The 18,499-nt window shown below is 37.4% G+C and overlaps 1 protein-coding gene across 1 annotated transcript in view; it reads right to left on the reverse strand.

Annotated features, from left to right (window-relative positions):
• Nucleotides 1-1,328: 1,328 nt before the first annotated feature.
• The window catches only part of tmx3 (thioredoxin related transmembrane protein 3), a 49,460-nt gene continuing 32,289 nt past the window's right edge, over nucleotides 1,329-18,499 (reverse strand). Inside the window, exons 13-16 of the mRNA XM_023326334.1 lie at nucleotides 17,217-17,273; nucleotides 11,835-11,964; nucleotides 10,027-10,095; nucleotides 1,329-4,087 (exon numbers count right to left, since the gene is read on the reverse strand). Coding sequence (XP_023182102.1) covers nucleotides 3,830-4,087; nucleotides 10,027-10,095; nucleotides 11,835-11,964; nucleotides 17,217-17,273 — 514 coding nt within the window. The 3' untranslated portion in view covers nucleotides 1,329-3,829. The remainder of the gene's footprint in view (nucleotides 4,088-10,026; nucleotides 10,096-11,834; nucleotides 11,965-17,216; nucleotides 17,274-18,499) is intronic.

Consider the following 18,499-nt stretch of genomic DNA (forward strand, 5'->3'; position numbering starts at 1 on the left):
TTTTTTAATGTAAGAATGTCACTTTTCTTAAATTTTCCAGTGTTTGCATTTGACATATAAGATATTAAATTAACTTTTCAAGCTACAGCAATAAAAGAAGAATTTGGAAAGGACAAATGACACCAGGAATGAAATGCACAATGAAGGAAAAGGAGAGGAAAGGGAGGGACTATTCTGCACAAACAAGAACGGATGGAATGAAAGACACATGGGAGCAAAGAGGGAAGAACGAGAAGGAAAGAAGGAATGATACAAGGTAGAAAACCAGGAAGGACTGAAGTAATGAAAGTAAAAAAGGACAAAACTAAGCAAAGGAGAAAGAATACTGGGCACTGAAAAGAGGGAGGTATTTTACAAAGAAAGAATTTTTCCATACTTTGATAGTATTTTTCAGACTGTGTACCAACTCAATTTTTATCTCATTATTGCAACAGGCAGCCAGGTTTGTCCAGCTGTCCAAGCAAAGCAGCCAAAACATTAATGCTATAATCAGTTATAAACCAACATTCACAACTGCAGTTTTAGGCGTTGGCTCAATGGTTCCCATTGGTTTGAAATGTGTCCTTGACAGCAAAATCATATATTTTACCTACCTGCGAGTCCATTTTTGTTAGATAATTTCCAAGCAGTTTCTGTGAATAAATTAAGATATTTTGTCTTTTTTTAAAATATCTATTCTAATGCCAGACAAAATGTGTTTTTTTGCTAAAATATGTGAAGATCGGAGTTTAAAAAAGGTCTTTTCTTTACTTAGGAGGAGGGAAAACTTCTGGTTTAACACAAGCATGAGTTAGAAATCATAAATTTAATCTTCCTTTAGCTAATATCCAACTTTAGTTTCAGAGGACAAAGAAGTGACTGAAAGGACAGCCAGCTAATGACTATCTGCATACAGATATACTCTGGCATAACTTTGTCACAGATAAAAAATACATAAATAGGGACCTAAAATAGATCCTTGGGGAACACCTTTAGAAATTGTAAAGCAGCGCTGACGGAACAAAAGCTCCTTCTCCACAGGGGTGGCCATCTCAATTTCCAAATCTTGCATTGCTCCCCTCTATACTATACTTTTTTCAGAATTCCATCCCTGTCCCAAATCCTTTCTAAAAATAAAGAATTAAATGGGACCAGACATAGATCCGTGGGGTACACCTTTGAGACAACATGAATGGTCCTGACATTTCACTGGAACATACCAGGTTCTGTGAATTTCTAAACCAACTCTGGGCCATTTCACTGAACCCCACAGAGTGGATTGCCTGATAAAGTAGTTTATGTAGGCTTTGAAAAATATTTTATAAATAGACACCAACAAGACAACAAGAAAAAGGGGAAAATCTTTATTTAAATCTTTAATAAAGTTACACAATCTCAGTTCACACTCAAAGAGGAAAATTTGCTGAAGAACAGTAGGCAACTACAAAGACCAAAGGCAAGGCAAGGGAAGCTCAGTTTCACAGTAGAGATTACAGATGACCTCCATCTGTTAAAAAATAAAATAAAAAAAATAAAAAATCAGGCCTGCTTTTCCTGATAAGTCTAGATTTGTGTTTTAACAAGTTTAAACAGCACTTTAAATTCTGGTTTATTTGACTTTATTTGCTGTTGGTGAGCAGATTTTATCTATTAGCAGGGTCAGCTGTTTTCAGTACACTAATAAAAATGTTCATACTGTAACTGTCCTCAGTTTCCACAGAGATAATTTTAAGTTTTATTCTCCCAATTTCCAAACAAAAATTAGGTAAGCTTTTCCAAAAAGTTCAAAACAGGACAGGCTGGAAAATGTTCCGCTCTGGTATTTCTAGGAAACGATAAAGTTATTTTCTGGGCTCTTGCATGTTTTCAAAGCAATAAAGTTTATCTCAAGGTCCAAACACGACATTTGTGCATTTTTCCTAAAAAACAAAAACATAAAATAAGTAAAAAACAAAACAAAAATGAAGCCATAACCTGCCAAGAGTTTCATCTAATTCACAATTTTTAGTCAAAGAAACAAAAGCAAGACAAAGATAACCTTGAGACCAGTTTAAAATGGGATGTAACAAAAAAAGGGTCCTCATATTTCTTATGCTCAGTGTACATGTCACAGCATTGAATGTAAACTTTCACCTGCCAGGCAAATTGTATAAAGAAACCAGTGATGGAGGACAGAATGAAACATGCCAACAGACAGCTCCTGTCTGTTTGAGGAATAAGAGTTGTTAGGAGAGCCACAGGAGCCATTGATGCATGTTATGGCTTTTGCTTGACAGGTAGAACCCATCTATACAAGATGTTTTCAGTAGGTTGGTCATTTTTGGGTGGAAATGGATTTTTAAAAAGGGGGAGAGAAAAAAGAAAAGAAAGAAATCGCACCTATTTTTGGCATCACAAAGAGTGATACAAATTACCATTCAAGCGCTTCTCGTCATTTTGCAACCCAAATGGACAGGTGGCTGACAGAAAAATAGGCTAAATGCAAGACTGTCTCTGCACTTTGCACCCGTTCAAGAATAGCGAGGAGAAATGTTTTCAGGCAATGTCATACAGTACAAAAAAAGCACATTTCACTTATGGCAGGTCCTCTTTCCTGGGCACTTCTTTTTCTCTCTAAACATATTAACAACATCACCTTCAGTTTACAGTGCATTACAAAAGTTTTAATACACCTTGACCTTTTCTCCCCATTTTGACACCTGCCAACAAAATTCAGAGCATTTTTGAGGATTTTTTGTGAAAGAAAATTGTTTACATAATATTGACACTTTCCTAATTTAAAAAATGAAATAGTCTGCATAAGTAAAAAATATAGTATAGTAAAAATAACGCAAGCCCAAATGCCTTCAGAAGTCACTGTTAAGTGAAAAGAGTCGAACTGCAACAAACACATGGATAGCTGCCTAATCTGACAGCCTAGGTACAGGAAAGCCTATTAGAAAGACCAACAATAAGTCTGTGGTTACCTCTGGGAGAGCTGCAGAGTTCCACAGCTCAGGTGGGAGAATCTGTTATCAGACCTTTGTGCCTTTGTGGAATTGTGGCAAGATTGTTCATAGCAGCCCAAAACAATCCCTACAACGGCTACAACAGAACAATTCAGATCAAATCCATGTCTCAGAACAGACCAGCATCTAATTGATGTTCACAGACACTCCCATCCAGTCTGAGCCTGAGCTGTTTTGCAAAGAAAAGCAAAAATGTCCTCTTCACATGTACAAAGCTGGAATAATTATTAATAATAGTAATTGTGCTCACCTACCACAAAAATCCTCATATAACACAATGACGTTTGTGGAGTTATTTGAAAAATGTGAAAAAAATTCAAGAGGTGTTAATACTTTTCGCAAAGCGCTGCAGGTAGATGGACAGAAAAACAACTACCTCATCGTTTCCTAGTAGATTTCGAAGGAAAGATGTATCAGTTTCAAATGTCATAACGTTATTATTTTAAAACAGGAAAAAAATAAAACGCTTTGGGACATGACAAAAAAAAAAGATGTTTTTTTTTGTGGTTTTTGAATGATATAACTATATCTGGCCAATTGAAACCTATCACATGATTGGATATCAATAAATAAGGTGATGTGTTCACAGCCATCCCTTCTTGTAAATTTTGTTGACGCTCTGTAACCAAATAGGCTGTTTTTTTTATTCTCAGAGGCTCCGCCAGGCAGCCAGTCCAGCAAACGACACACAGAACTCAAAGGTAGAGGACGAGTCGGTGCTGGAGGGGCTTTGAGTGGTAGTGAGATGAAACATAAAACAGCAAAGTAGCATCACACACACGTCTTTGAGTTTCATGTCACTGACGGAGCCAATCATCCTCCGTCTGCCGTGTGCTCCTGCATTAATCTATTTTCTTCTCTTCGGGATCCTTTTCTCCTACATCCTCCTCCTCTCCGGGGCCTTCCAGCTCAGCGGCTTGTCGCTGTTGCTCCTCTTCCTCATCGTCCTCTTCTTCCTCCTCGTCGGTGAGCCCCTCCCTTTTTTCGTCCAAGCCATCGTCTGATTCGGCCGTGCAGATGCCGTAGCACATCAGGCTGATTACGCCGAGCGGGAGGCCAAACAGGAAGCAGCCCAGCAGAGGAGAGCTGCGAAACACGGACTGGTGTCGGAGAAAGGGAGGCAACGGAGAACAAAAACGGGAAAAGAGGGAGGAAAAGACACGGTAAAGGACAGGAGAAAGAAGTTAGATTAATAACTTCACACTCCGGCATCCTATTTAAATGAGCACACACTTACCAGCGGTAAAAGCCATTAATCATCTGCATAAATTAACATTCGCGAAGATTCCTTTTGTTAAACCCTTCCTTCTTGTCTTAATTAAGTCTGGATTACCCAGGCAAGGCAAAAGGCTCTCCTGTGGGGTCCAAGATCTCAGAGTGGATTCACTTTACAGCGAATATGTTTTTTAATGGTCCCTTTGATGGTAATTTACACTCAGACCACCTTAACAAGCAGCTCAAGTGTGTTAGCTGTACACAGTGGTTGCATAAAAGGTGCTTCCCTTTTCCTCGTTAAATTCAACATATGATGATAATAAATACAAGCTCTGTCAAATAGAAAATAGAACTGTCTGGAATCAGCAAACTTTGTAAAAAAAAACAAACAAACAAGCTCAACACTGTTTTGTGGCTGATATGCAATACATCTTCCTGTTAACTTTCTAAACTAAAAAATTATAATTTAATCCATTCCTGCTGCAAGTCTCAAATTTACTTTCAAACCAAGTGAGACATCAAAATTTCTTGCTTTTCTAATTATCCTCTACGTAGTTTCTTAATTAGAAAAGACCAGATCTTGCTTTTGCAGTAGTTAACTTTGTGTTTGTAAAATGTACAACTGCATGGTTAAAACTCCTTTCACATTAGGAAAAGCAACTTGGCGACCCTTAAACCTAGATAAAAATGTGAAAATTTTTAGAATCATAAATTGAATAACTTGAATTGAAAAAATGTTTCAAATGAATGATCTGGTAAGTCTGAAGACAAAACCTATGCAAAAATAAATACCCCATGATGATATGCTCAATATAACTTAAACCACTACTGAGTTTAAAGAAAGTTATTTCATTCTATTTTGTTTTAAATAGTTGATTAAATTGTAGTAAAGAACAAAAACAACTTTGATGTCTTATGTAGGCCCCATTGGTAATCTATCATTCAATTAACAGTGTATATAGGTAACCGTTGTAGTTATAGCTAACAATATACTGTATATTTACATTATAAGAAGACACACAACCATTTTTTTCACCACCTTCTCAACATGTATAACTCTGTACAAACCAATTTTGCTGGTAAAAGTGGTCAATTGCCCAATCAGAAATATACCAGAAGCTTGTTTATGGCTATCAAACGTACATGATTTAGGTTAAACTAGTACTAGTAAATGTACAGTACAGACCAAAAGTTTGGACACACCTTTTAATTCAATGAGTTTCCTTTATTTTCATGACTATTGACATTGTAGATTCACACTGAAGGCATCAAAACTATGAATAACACATGTGGAAATATGCACTAAACAAAAAATTGTAAAACAACTGAAAATACCTCTTATATTCTAGTTTCTTCAAAGTAGCAATCTTTTGCTGTGATTACTGCTTTGCACACACTCTGCATTTTCTTGATGAGCTTCAAGAGGTCGTCACCTGAAATGGTTTTCACTTCATAGGTGTGCCCTGTCAGGTTAATAAGTGGGATTTATTGCCTTATAAATAGTTTGAGCTTCCAAGTACAATTTCAATTGTGTACAAAGCAGCAAAAATCCACACTGAAGTGAACTCGTGTAGGAATAGTTTGATTATTTATGGTATCCGCTACATCCCACTGGTAACAAGAATACTGATTGCTCTCTTGGTTTTTGGGTGAAATATAATGAGGCTGCCAACCACAGTTACGCATGTGAATTGTCCATGATCGCTTTTTAAGAGGAGGCTGGATGCAAACACACATCAGAGGAAATAGGGGTCAAGTGTCCCTCATCTTAGTTTCAACTTCTGATCAAGCTCTGCCGTTATTTCTCGACTCCCTCTCGCACAAAAAAAGCACATACTAATAATATATCAGTGTGGTGTATTTGAGTGGTGGTATGTTTGAACTGTTGTGTGATGAGTCACTGTTTATCAAACATCAAACCTCTCAATAGATGCCATTCACAGATCAAAGTATATCAGCTTAAAATGCTTTTAAGCTTTAGATGAAAACACATTTATCTAGTTATTCATTTGAACTGCATCACAAGGTTTTTAATTAGCAGATCAGAAATCATTTGAAGGAACAAAAAGAGACTTCATATGTTTAAGATTAATTTGTGTTTGTTTTTCCTTTGTATATTTTTATTATTCACTTGGATGCTCTTTGCTGGAATGGTCAGAGCATCACTACCCCAAACATGAAGCTAATGCAGAACTGCAGAGGTCCTACAATGATGCTCCTTTGCACCAAAGGAGCATCATTGTAGATCCTTCCGCCCGGCAGCTGTTTATCAAACGCTGCTTCCAAAATCAGTGTTCACATCGCTGCTTTTTGGGTTTCTTATAAAGAGTCTGTGGTTTTATACACAGATAAACATTATATAATTTTTTTTTAATTACCCCACTTTGCTGTTCATTTATCTTAAACAAAGTGGTATGAATAATTTTGGGCATAACTGTATGTGTTCTGGTATTTATGTCCAATGAGAGAGAGTACCAGCATTTTTCCCTAAATAAGTAAAACTGTACTCTAATTTTCTCCTTATTAGACCACTCTGCATATTATAATTTACAACACTAAATTGGTTCATACAAAACTCATACAGAATTCTACAAAAGTAGATATCTTCTCCTTGCCCCTAATTGAAGCATTTTTTATTATTGCAAGTTCACTTTCTTCCTTCTGCTACTTTTTTTCCCCCAATTTCCATACCACTGCAGTAAAATGTACAATCCATCATCTTCACTTTAAACCTCAATGCAGAGGTCAGCTGAGAAGAGTTTTAGTTCTTTGTGAAAAATGTTTCATTTGACAACAATATCACATATAGATTTAAAAAAAATACCCAGGAGGGAGCATTTGGTCGTAGATTGTGACTGCTACAGAGAATTGGAGAGGAAAATGATTGAGATTACCTCCGGTTATTGCCGATGGAAAAGTGATGGTAATCGGCAGAGCAATGAGACAGTAGATGAGGTAAGGATTGGTTGCACTATGCTAACCCGTCCGGATATGACTCACTGGGACTAATGTTGCTTCCTCATGATCCTGTCAGAGATTCATTTAGATAAGCTCCTTGGCGTCAGTGTGATATCTATTAACCATTTCTGTTCTATTCTGGTCATTCTGATGCTCACAGCTCATTTATTTAGGGAAACAATAGTAGTTTGAGTTTCATTTCTTTCTGGTTTTTTTTACTCAAGCCTTTTAAACGTATAACCTCGTATAACCTCTGTCCCATCTAGGAGATGAAGTAAATAAAAACCTCTTGCTTAGATGAAGCAAGCATCTAAGCAAGAGTCTTGCTTATTATTGTTTGCAATATAAATTAATCAAACTTGATCTATCAACGAACATATTTCCACAAATCCTACTTTGCATTTTGGCATCAACATGAACTCCAGATAACTTACACTATCATTCATTGCAATTAAATATACTTTAATTACACATTGGCTTGATCCTTTGAGCTCCCAATGTCTAGCATGCTTTAATTAAAAATACAGATGGATTATAGCGGCACATCCTTACAATGTCTTTGAAAATAATTTCTAAACAAGGATAAATAAATACACTTCAACCCATCGCTTCAACTTCTATAAGGAGTGGTTACCTTAAAACATTACTTAAAACTGTCATTTTAAACTTTCTTTCTCTACCATTTTGTCCCAGTTTGCTAATATTTTTTAGGCACAACAGTATGAGTCATTTATGTTTGTATTAGTAGAGGGACTTACTAAAAAATGTAATTGAGTTAATTGCAGGATCTATAAATAATGAATTGAAATTAATAAAATTTTAGTCAAAAGCTATACATTGACAAAATAAGCAACATTTTCAGTTGAAAAAAACTTTTTGCTAATAAATTATTGAGCTCAACAACAAATTAATATATTGACTGTTTTCAATCTGTTGTTTAGGTTTTTCAACCATCAGATTGGTTAAAAAACCAATCTGAGTATAATAGATTGATTATATAGCAGTATAATAGCACTTTGCTAGGTATAATAGCAAAGTACTATTATACTGCTATATAATCAAAGTGCTATTATACCTATTCAGCTTTGAAGTTTCATTCATGTCAGTTCTTGGACTGTGGACAATGACATCAGTGTTGAGGACGTCTGTGCTGCTGTAATGTGTTTGGCATTGAGATGATATTTTAGGCTTGAATAGATGTGGTTATCGGCCAACTCCTTTTAGCAGACAATAGCCTTTTCCAGTACTCCATCCAATCACTTTTTGAAGCAAAAATTAACTCCGAGCTGGCTAAGAGAAGCAGTTTTGTCATCCATCGCTGTTTTCATATATTGCTTGTGCGTCACTTTAAAGGGCGTACCAGAAACGCACAAATACAAAGATTCAGGTAAGAACCTTTGAATGTAAAAACAAAATTACTTGATTACATTGAAATTAATGAGTTTAAGTCCGAGCCTTAAAATATTGGTATTTTTTGAGGGTAGACATCCTGCTGGAAAATGAAATCTCCAAAAGGCTTGTCAAAAGAGGGAAGCATGACATGCTCTGACATGTCCTGGTGGACAGCAGTGCAGACTTTTGACAGGGCTTCCTAAATCATCACTGACTGTGAAAACAGCACAACATCTTAACTTGTATGCCTGTAAACTCCTTCTTCAAAATATGAGACTTGTATTTCCAAATTAGGATAAAGTTTACTTGAGAATCAGTCCAGTCCTTTTTACTTCTAAATCCATGTAAGACACTTTAAATATTGTGTCAGGTTTAGGAGTGGATCACCACAAGGAATGAGGCCATAGAATTATGTTATCATCAAAACTGCCCAAAGCCCAATGAGAAAGTCCTCCCACACACTCACGCAAATATTTTCAATTCCTGAGGGTTATGAGTTCTAAATATAAATATACGAATGCTAATCTATTAACTGAGAAAAAATAAGAATTATTCAGATTTTTATGACCTAGAGGAACTAAAGTAAATATTTCTTTCACTGAATTAGACTAAAACAAATGTTCTTTAAGTTACTGGCTGCTTTTATGCATCCCTCCGTAAAGGACATGTTAGAGAGCAGTAATTAGTTTAACCCAAATGTAAGTACTGGTGTGTGGACAGTAATGCATTACAACACAGCTGTGTATACATTCCTCTCACACCCATGGTAGTATAAACACTTGCTCTCCCAAAAAAGCTACTTAGGGCAAATGTGGGAGGAGAAGCAAGTCCAACCTCCTGTCCCTCTTCTCCTCCCAGTCTCACTGCTCTGCTGCTTGCTTCCTTGCATCCATGCAATGTTTTCAGTACCTGCTCTCTGCATAGCATTTAGACTGCTTACATAAATACAGACAAGGGCAAGTATAGAAGGTAGCAAAAGTTTTTCTTTAGGTGGAAACCTGCTTTGCCTTAAGGTCTCTGCACTAAACGAGAGACCTCTTAAAACAGATTAAAATACAGAGAATGTTAGATAGTTGGTTTATCTCAATACATGTGAGCTGCAGCTCAAAATATTGCTGTGAAGGGTGACTGTCACTCTAATATCTTAAACCAATAAAAAAAGAGTCTGAAATGGCTGAAAAACATTTCATAGATATAAACATCTAAATTCTGTGATTGCTTAGTTCCAAGAGATGGTTTGGAAAAGCCATGGCTCACAGACACACAAAACTGAAGTAATGGAGGGAAGAAATAATAACTGGAAATAACTTTTTTTTTTGTCTTTTACCCAAAGGGTTTCACATCAAAACCACAACTTCTGAAATTATTATTTTTTTCTCATAAAAGCAAATGAAATCACAACTGCTCTGTGCTTGGGAAAGTAATCTCTGACTGCCATCTTGCAGCAGCCTGAACAAAAATCTCAACATCTTACCATGATGGTGGACCTGGCATCATAGGCCACACGTTTGAACCGCTGGATGAAGCCATCACCGCCGTATGCCTGCAGAAAAACAATTTAATGAAGACAGAAGAGCTACTACATTCTTAAAGGAAAATAAAAACAATCCAGTTCTTATTAGGAGTTATGTAAAGGACTTTACATATTGCTTTATTTACCTGCAATTTAAAAAAAAAATGGATTAAATGCATGTGTCTCTTTCAACAGATTAGTACCTTCTTGAAACACTCAACACTTCAGATGCAAAAAATCTGTTTCCTTCAGATTCTTTCATATTTGCCTAACCTTCGTCTGCCTTACTGACGACCTCTCGTTTACTTTACTGTGCTAAACAGCTGGTTTGGAGTGTAAGTATTTAGTCAATAGATAGAAGGGTATCTGCAGGTTACAGCAAGAAGTCAAATGTAAGACTTTTTAAGACCTTTCTAAATGCCACCTTGAATTAAATTTAAGAGCGAAAAAACTATAAATATAGGGGATGGTTAGGGAAACGTGTTGCAAAACAATCAAGGCTAGAAAAAACTGGAGTCTGTTTGTGATTCTTGACAACATCTTTGTGCTTTACATACTGCAAAAACATAAGTCATGTGATTAACACGTTTTCAATAGAAATTTGTATTTCAGGAAAATTATTAAAAGTCCTCAGCTTTAGTTCATGTCCCATGTTTCAGCTATGACCTCATTTGCCTATAAAAGCATCTGGACTTAGAAATGAATGATGTGTGCTGATGCTAATTCATCAGGATGTCCAGTTAATTAGCTCTGCCCCAAACAGGACCTCAGTAAATTAGCTGGAAGAGGGCAAGAGGCTAATTTTTAGGTAGCAGCTGTTGCACACTGAGCTTCTGTTGCAGGAAGATGGATGCAAAAGTTTTCACAATGCTTTTTATAGAGCCCCATTTGAGCATTTCTTTCCCTTGCTGAAGCGTAAGAGAAAGCAATGCTTTTCAAGTACAGAAGACTTGAATGCTAAAACGGGTAATGTACCACAATAAAAGGGAGTTCAAAATCTTCTAAAAAAAATCAGTAGTGGAAAGTTGGAACAGACCACCATCCTTATCTTTTCATGTCTGAAGCAAAACTTATCATATGTAATCCCTGTGTTCAGAGATTTTATTCATTAATAGAGGAGGGGGGATCTCCCCTTCTTTAAGAATTCCCTGGAAACCCACAGCAGAATACTTTCCAACCACTATTTTTCTGCATGCATACACATGAAGTCCACACCAGCTGTGACAGAGGCTGAAGGAAAACATTATGGTCATGATGTGAAAAGCTTAAAGCTGCCCAGGCTTTGCCTGGAACAGGACGACACAAAACTGCAGGTTTCTGCTGCTCCCCTTTTTTGTGGGAGGTGGTTTGTTTTAAGAAGCCAAAAATAGCCCAGAAAAAAAAGACAGAACCTCTGGATGTTTGGCTTATGGTTTGATGCATCTGGTGCCTTCACTGTAGAGCAGGAAGGAACCATGAAATCTCTTCTCAAGGTTGTCATTACAGAGCAATGCAGGAATCTGGCTGTTTGATTTCAAAGACTTGTTGATAATCTGTCCAAGCAGGACAGAGCCTAAACAGAATCTAAACATGCAAAAGGAGATTGCAATTTCTTTTACTGTGCAAATTGACTTAGGACTTACAATGCAAGACAACATGCGTGATTAATGAGGAGCACTGAGGTGATTACAATGGTACAACACAAGGAGAAGGGGGTGAATGGGCTATTCTGAGCTGAAAGCTTAAACAGAAAGCAGCAGAGGGAGACGAGAGGAGTGGAGGGTGTTAACCTGTGCAGAACCGTTCAGAACGCTGCTGATGAATTGGACCAGCTGGTCCGTGCTCTCAATCAGCTCGCTGGGCATGAAGTACTGCTCGTTGGATGTGTTGAGGATGATAACGGAAGGCACTGTCACCTCCCTGAGAAAAAGAAAAAAAAAAACAGAACAAGACATTTGATCTTCTTAACCTCTTCACCACAAGTTGCCATTATCAAAGTGGGAACAAAATGCAGTTATCTTACAGAACAAATTGGGACCCAGATAATACAGTAGTGTGGTAAACAAAACGTTTTATACTGAGAGGAACCTAACTTTTCCCATGGGGTTTCTTTCAAAGAGAAGACTTCTAATAAGATGAGGAATCCTGTTGTTTCTTCTGTTTTTCCAGCAAAATGTGGGAAACTCAGGGGCTTTGCTTGTGTTTGTTACAGCAAAAGACATAAAAACAATCAATTATTTTAAAATTTCAAACCTGGTTTTATAAACTCAATGCTACAAATGTTCCTTCAAGAGCAGTGCAACAAAGCTTTTTTAATGTTAAACTTTAAACAAAGGTTTTACTTACCAAACATGTTTTATGTTAAAATCCCAATATTTATTTAATAAAAGTTCTCGGCTCCTTATTTGGTGATGTTTTAAGTGAAAACACCATCACTATAGATTTACTGCAGATTTGTCAGTTTAAATAAAGAACTAAGTTTTTTATTAATCTGCATAGTTTAGAATATAAAGACAAGAATTACTAATGTTTAACATTAAACACAAGTCAAATTAACAAGAATATTTTACTGACATAATTGGTGTTCGCTATATAGCTGTAGAAACATTTACTGTTTTTTTTTTTAATAGACTCTAGCTTCATCTCCAGCCCTGGTCAAGCACTGGAACCCAATTGGTGAAAAACTCCTTTTAGTAAATCACAGGCCGTCTTAAGGGAAGCCCCTCTGGCTCTATGCTGTGGCCCAGAGGTCCACTCATCTTTAGTTTAGCAGAGGACTCAAACAGTAACCTTCACTTTACACTCCTGAGCTGCTTAATCTCCACAAATCGGCAGAGGAATTATAAATCCTTGTGAGATAAGGAATAAGGTCATAAAACAACTAATCCTTTTTCCACACATCTTGTGCAGCACCAAAGCCTGGCTTAGATAAGGTATGCTGTTGCTTAGATGCACGCACACACACAGTCACGCAAACAGTCCATCACTGTGCCGCTACCTCACATCCCTGCGGTGATACTCAACCCAGCAACAAATTGCACACATGCGCACACATATCCATCAATGTCCCAATCCACCACCCAGCTGAGATCCAGAGTGCAAACACACACAACCGTGTGGTGGAGTCATCAACACTTCACTACTCTGTCCAGCTGAGAGCTGCAAACACTTACACACACACACACACACACAGACATAATGAATGCATATTTTCACCACCGTACTCCAACAGATGGCCCTCATTTAAACTAAATATGGATTAGCCTTTATGCCTCTAAGTGGGACTACAGGGGGTTCACTGCGATGATGAAGGAACATGCCTTGCACCAGCAGAGTCACTTCTTTTCCAATGCAAACAAAAATGGCTGCTTCATACTATGATGACCCTTAAAAAATTAGACAATTATAAATAATTTCAAAACAAGCTACACAAATTCAATAACCTTGGTGCAAAAGTGAACACACCCTTGAATTAATCCTTTTTGTTTTTTGTTAAATGCCGTACAGTTTTAACATGAAGTTGTCTTTGGTTGAAGTCAGCAGGACTCATGTTGATATTGGAGGAAAAGGTTTTTGTTTTGCAACCTCTTGTGCCAAGCTTAGATGCTTGGAGAAAACATGAGCATGTTCTCAATTGGAACACAAAAAGTTAGACATTTCTGCATCTCTTCAGTCTTCATCTTAGCAGCCTCATCAACCAGTTTCTATTTCGGTTCTTTTTAATTTGGTATATAAGTTCAGTTTTTTTGCATTTCACAGCTGTCCTGTATTTTCTCCCATTATTGTTGTCTATCCTCCTTGTGTCATGGTATATAATATTATCCTGTAGCTTGTTGTACCTCCCACAGATGTAACATAAGCTAATGGCAGGCATGAGATCAAGACTGAATTCTGAAGCTGAATAAAAGCTGCTTCAACAAACTATTAGTGTAAAGATGTGCACAATTCTGCAACCAAGTTTTTAGCATGTTTTTAATAGTATATATTCCTTATACAGTGGATGCCATCTACTATTCACAGAAAGTTAACTAATTAACAGATTTTTCATAGAGCATATCTACAATAGCTTATTTGAAAGAAGCCAGAATACCTACTTGTCACGCTACTTGCTGCTATAAGAAAACTATAGATATTAGCCTATGTGATAATGCTAAGGCTTGATCCACTGTTTGCATTGATGTATGTTAAGGTATATTTGGTGTTTGGGGTATTAAAATTGTTAATTGTAAGGATTGTTAGAGGGGTTCTCAAGTATCTTGTAATTTTAGCGATTATTCACAGGCAGCTGTGGACCTTCATCTCCACCAATACCAGGTGTCCATTGTATATATTTTATAAATTCAACTGTGAATATGCTTGTGAAAACACACTTTCTGAGAGTCAACCCTGCTACTCTTCCTGTTTGATGACCACTGCTACCACTTTTCAGGATAGCTTTAAAAATAGCAAGATTGTTAGTGAAACCACCCCAACCCTAACACCAGCAATCAACACTCACATTCAAGTGGAACTACAGATTTTTAACAGGCTGATTTAAAGTTACTCTCTAATGATTCACATACTCTGATAAAAGTTTTCCTCCCACACAGGGAGACCTCACATCTTTAGTCTTTCACTGCCTGGTAAAGATGTTAGCAATAATCCTATATTAAAACAAACCCAAGGATACCCTTGAGACTCATAGTGGTTATCTTAGATATGTGTGTGCTCATGGGTGTGTTTATGTGCCCCTGATGAAAGCTGGGGTCGCCTTTAGTGAGAGACAGACCGCTGCCAGACAGTCATCATGTCGATGACAGAAAAGCAGATAAAAAGCCATCAGATTTATTTCCATGAGCCTCCTAAGGGGAAAGGATTGGTGGACAACGCTGGATTTTATTCCTCAAAAGAGGGCAATTAATCTTGCACTGTCGCAGCCACATTCAGAGCCAATGAAATCCTGCATTCTGCATGTTCTCATGCAGAACTAGAAACACTAATAAACTCCTTTTAATCCTAAATATATTCACTTCCTGTTTAAATTTAGAACTCTGTCAGCTGTATTTGGTCACATTTAGAATCTGCAGCCTACTGCTGAATCGCTGACTTAATTAGACAGGACTTAGAAGAGTATGGCTGCTATAATCTCTCTCCGACAAACAATAACATGCTCAAATTAAAATAACATCCTGCAGCAGACCCATTACGCATGCAGGCTCTCACACTAAATTAACCAGACACACATAACGAGGCACTAGAAGTTACTTGACACAAACAGACAAGCGGCCGCTGCAGCCCTGCTGGTCTGCAACACTTGTGGTATTGAGTCTAATTAAAAAGTGTGGCATGTCAGATGGAGGGTCTCTCAGAGCATGACACCCTAACAGTCAGTCCCAGAATGGGAACAAAGCTGCTCCAGCCGGATCGTCCTTCATCATTACTGCTGCACTATGAGGCAAAAACATTAAATATAAGACCTCTATAGATTCAATCCATTAATACGGAGCCCGACAAAACCCACCTTCAACATTTTATTCCTTTATTTAATCAGGTAAACCCCGTTGAGATCTAGATCTCATTTTCAAGAGGGACCTGAGCAAAAATTTGCAATACATAGCAACCTGGTTACAAGATAAAAACAATTAATACATATGCACAAGTATAAAACAATAAAAACAATTTAAAAATAATGACACTGTTTCATAGAATCTTGTTGCCTAACATTTTCTAATTTTGTCACATTACAACAACACAATCAATGTAGTTAATTTGGGTTTAGCAGGGAAAAATGTATTTGTTTTTTTAATCATGTTGTCCATTTCAATTCAGGCCCCTTTACTGTGACACCTCTGAAAAAATTGACTGAGCACTGCAATTATATCTGCATGTGTTTGGGAACCAAACCATCCTAACCAAATGGCACATCTACAGATAAATATTTTCATCCACTTTTGATTGTGAAAAGGCTTTGAAACTGGTTTCTGACATCACTTTTCATAGGGTTTCAACTCTACTGGTGTGTATTGGAAGGTTTTGACCAATGGCATTACTACCCTTAATTTACGTATATGTCTGGCATTGTTTATAGTGAATGTGTATTGGAATTTCACAGAAATAATTTGGGACCTCTTGAATATCAACATCTGCTCTGTTGCAGACGTGCCAAATAACAATTAATTAATAACAATTAAATTAAGGGTTGTTGTTCTTATCTGTCCAAATGGCATTCTTTCCAAGTCATGGCTAAGGGAAAGGAAGGGGACCAGGTCACCCTGACCTGAAAGTGAAGCCAAACGCTCCTTTGCAAAAAAACAACTTCATAAAAAATATTTCCTGTCTAGTAAGGCCAACAAAAAGTTTCATCTTAATCTCACCTGAGAAAAACTCCTTCCACACGTTTGTAGTGTTCTCTATATGGCCTGTTACAATATGGAAAGAGGACTACTTCCCATAAGGGACAGGTTGGTGAAACAAACAACTAATACTTGTCCCCTCGACAGATTCTTTAACCAGAGCTGTGGGTCTCTGCGCCACCTAAAGGGTTACCCTAAACTACTTGGCTGCTTTTCTCACCAATCCTCTCCTTATCTGACCCGTCAGTTTAGCTGGACGTCTTTGCTGTTGTTCCACACTTTCACTTTTCATGATGGACTGAGCAAAGCTGAGAGGTGTTCAAAGCTTTTATATTTGTCTGCTTTAATCTTTTTCACAACTTTTCACTGACCCGCCTGCAATATCTTTATGCATTCATGTACTTGCTGACCTGCTGATATTCTCTAACTCGCATCTTAGGCCTTCACAGAACAACCAAATTTGTACACAGAAAAACTACTATAAGGCCGTTGAGGACATTTATTGCACTGAATTTTATTTAGGGATACCTTAGTGAAGACGGTAAAATGATCGTCATTTGTAAAAATTGTTCAAGTAGGTCTCCATTCTACGTGGCCTTCTCACATGCAAATCTGCAGCAGCTTGTGAGTGTTTTGTGTTTTTTGGGCCATGGTGACTGAAGGTCCGAGAAGCAGAACAAGTAAAAATGACAGCATTTCGGTGTAATTGACTTCTCCTGAAGACAGAATCCTTAATGGCAAAGGCCGGCATTACAAGCCACTGCAGACCTAGATAAGTGGCTGACAGAAGGTAAGGTGAGGCTGAAAGAGAAGAAGTGACACGAGGAGAGAGACACTCACCCCATAATGAGGCCATTAATGTAGTCGTTCCCATCCATGTGGCCAAACTGGAAGTCTCTGGAGATGCAAGAAAAATAAGAGAAAGTAAAATGAACTCTATCTCCCGTCTCTGTGGGCTGTATATTGTTAGCACAAACTGGGACAGTATCTTCAATGCACAATATCACACAAATAGAAAACTTGGTTAAAAGTAATATGATGTCCCCGCTGCTGAAAACATAAGAACGCTTTTGTCACTGTGGGAGGCGATGAAAAAAAAATATCCCCAACGCTCCATCCTGCGCCGTCCCTATGCTTCTCCTCATCTCCTTCGCCACAGAAAAGTCTTGGGTTATTTATCTAAATGATAAGGAAGGAGGAGGAATTCAATTTGTACCTCATTGTACTGCACTATGTCTGAGAAGAACACATTGCAAGCAGATGAGGGAAGGGATGGGGAGGGCCATAGAAACCAGCGACTTTCGCCGAATGACTGATTGCGACGGCCCGCACATATACATTATATTCATTTTGAATCATTGCTACATATAGGAGGATTGTCCCCAGGGTGCTAAGCAGTACCGCATGTGCTTATGTGAATGGCATGATTATTAAGACTGAACAATATAATAAATTTTGTGGAGGCAACGAAAGAAAGAAAGAAAAAAAAAAAAAGAAAACCTTCAGTCAATGTTTGAGGTAATCGTACTGACAATAGCAAACCGGACTGGGAATAAAACTCATCATAAAGTAAAAGCCCGCGCTGGAAACGGCAGCAGAGTGAGATATGGATCTGAATTAGGTAGAAAATGATTTACACCTCTAAGAGCAACAAGAGCAGTGAGGAAATGCAACACTGAAAATGTTATAATCTTGGAAAAGCTATAATCTTTTTTTTATTATTATTATTATTAAAATTTTGCCTCTTAATTTATTTTTTAGATTTGGTCCCTATACCTTCTAATCTTCCCACAGACATGCCTTGAGCCATTAAGCAGGCTGCTAAGAATACAATATAAGTTTAATTAAACACTCCCACACTTGTAGTTTTATAAGGGCAGGTTTACCAAGTATATTTCTAATTAAGCGAACACCAGTCAAGCAGATTTAAATAAAAGAATATTGACTTTAAATAAACGACAATATACACATTACAGCATCTCAAAAATAGAAAGAAATGTTTGATGTTCTCTGCTCCATTCTCATCCAAATTCCTGAGTCAAATATATAAACTTAAGTTGATTTCAAACTTGAAAATTCAAAGGTCTACCAACAAAACCTGCTTGGAAATCTTATATGGCTGT

The sequence above is a fragment of the Xiphophorus maculatus genome, chromosome 21 (assembly GCF_002775205.1).
Source record: "Xiphophorus maculatus strain JP 163 A chromosome 21, X_maculatus-5.0-male, whole genome shotgun sequence".
NCBI lineage: Eukaryota > Metazoa > Chordata > Actinopteri > Cyprinodontiformes > Poeciliidae > Xiphophorus > Xiphophorus maculatus.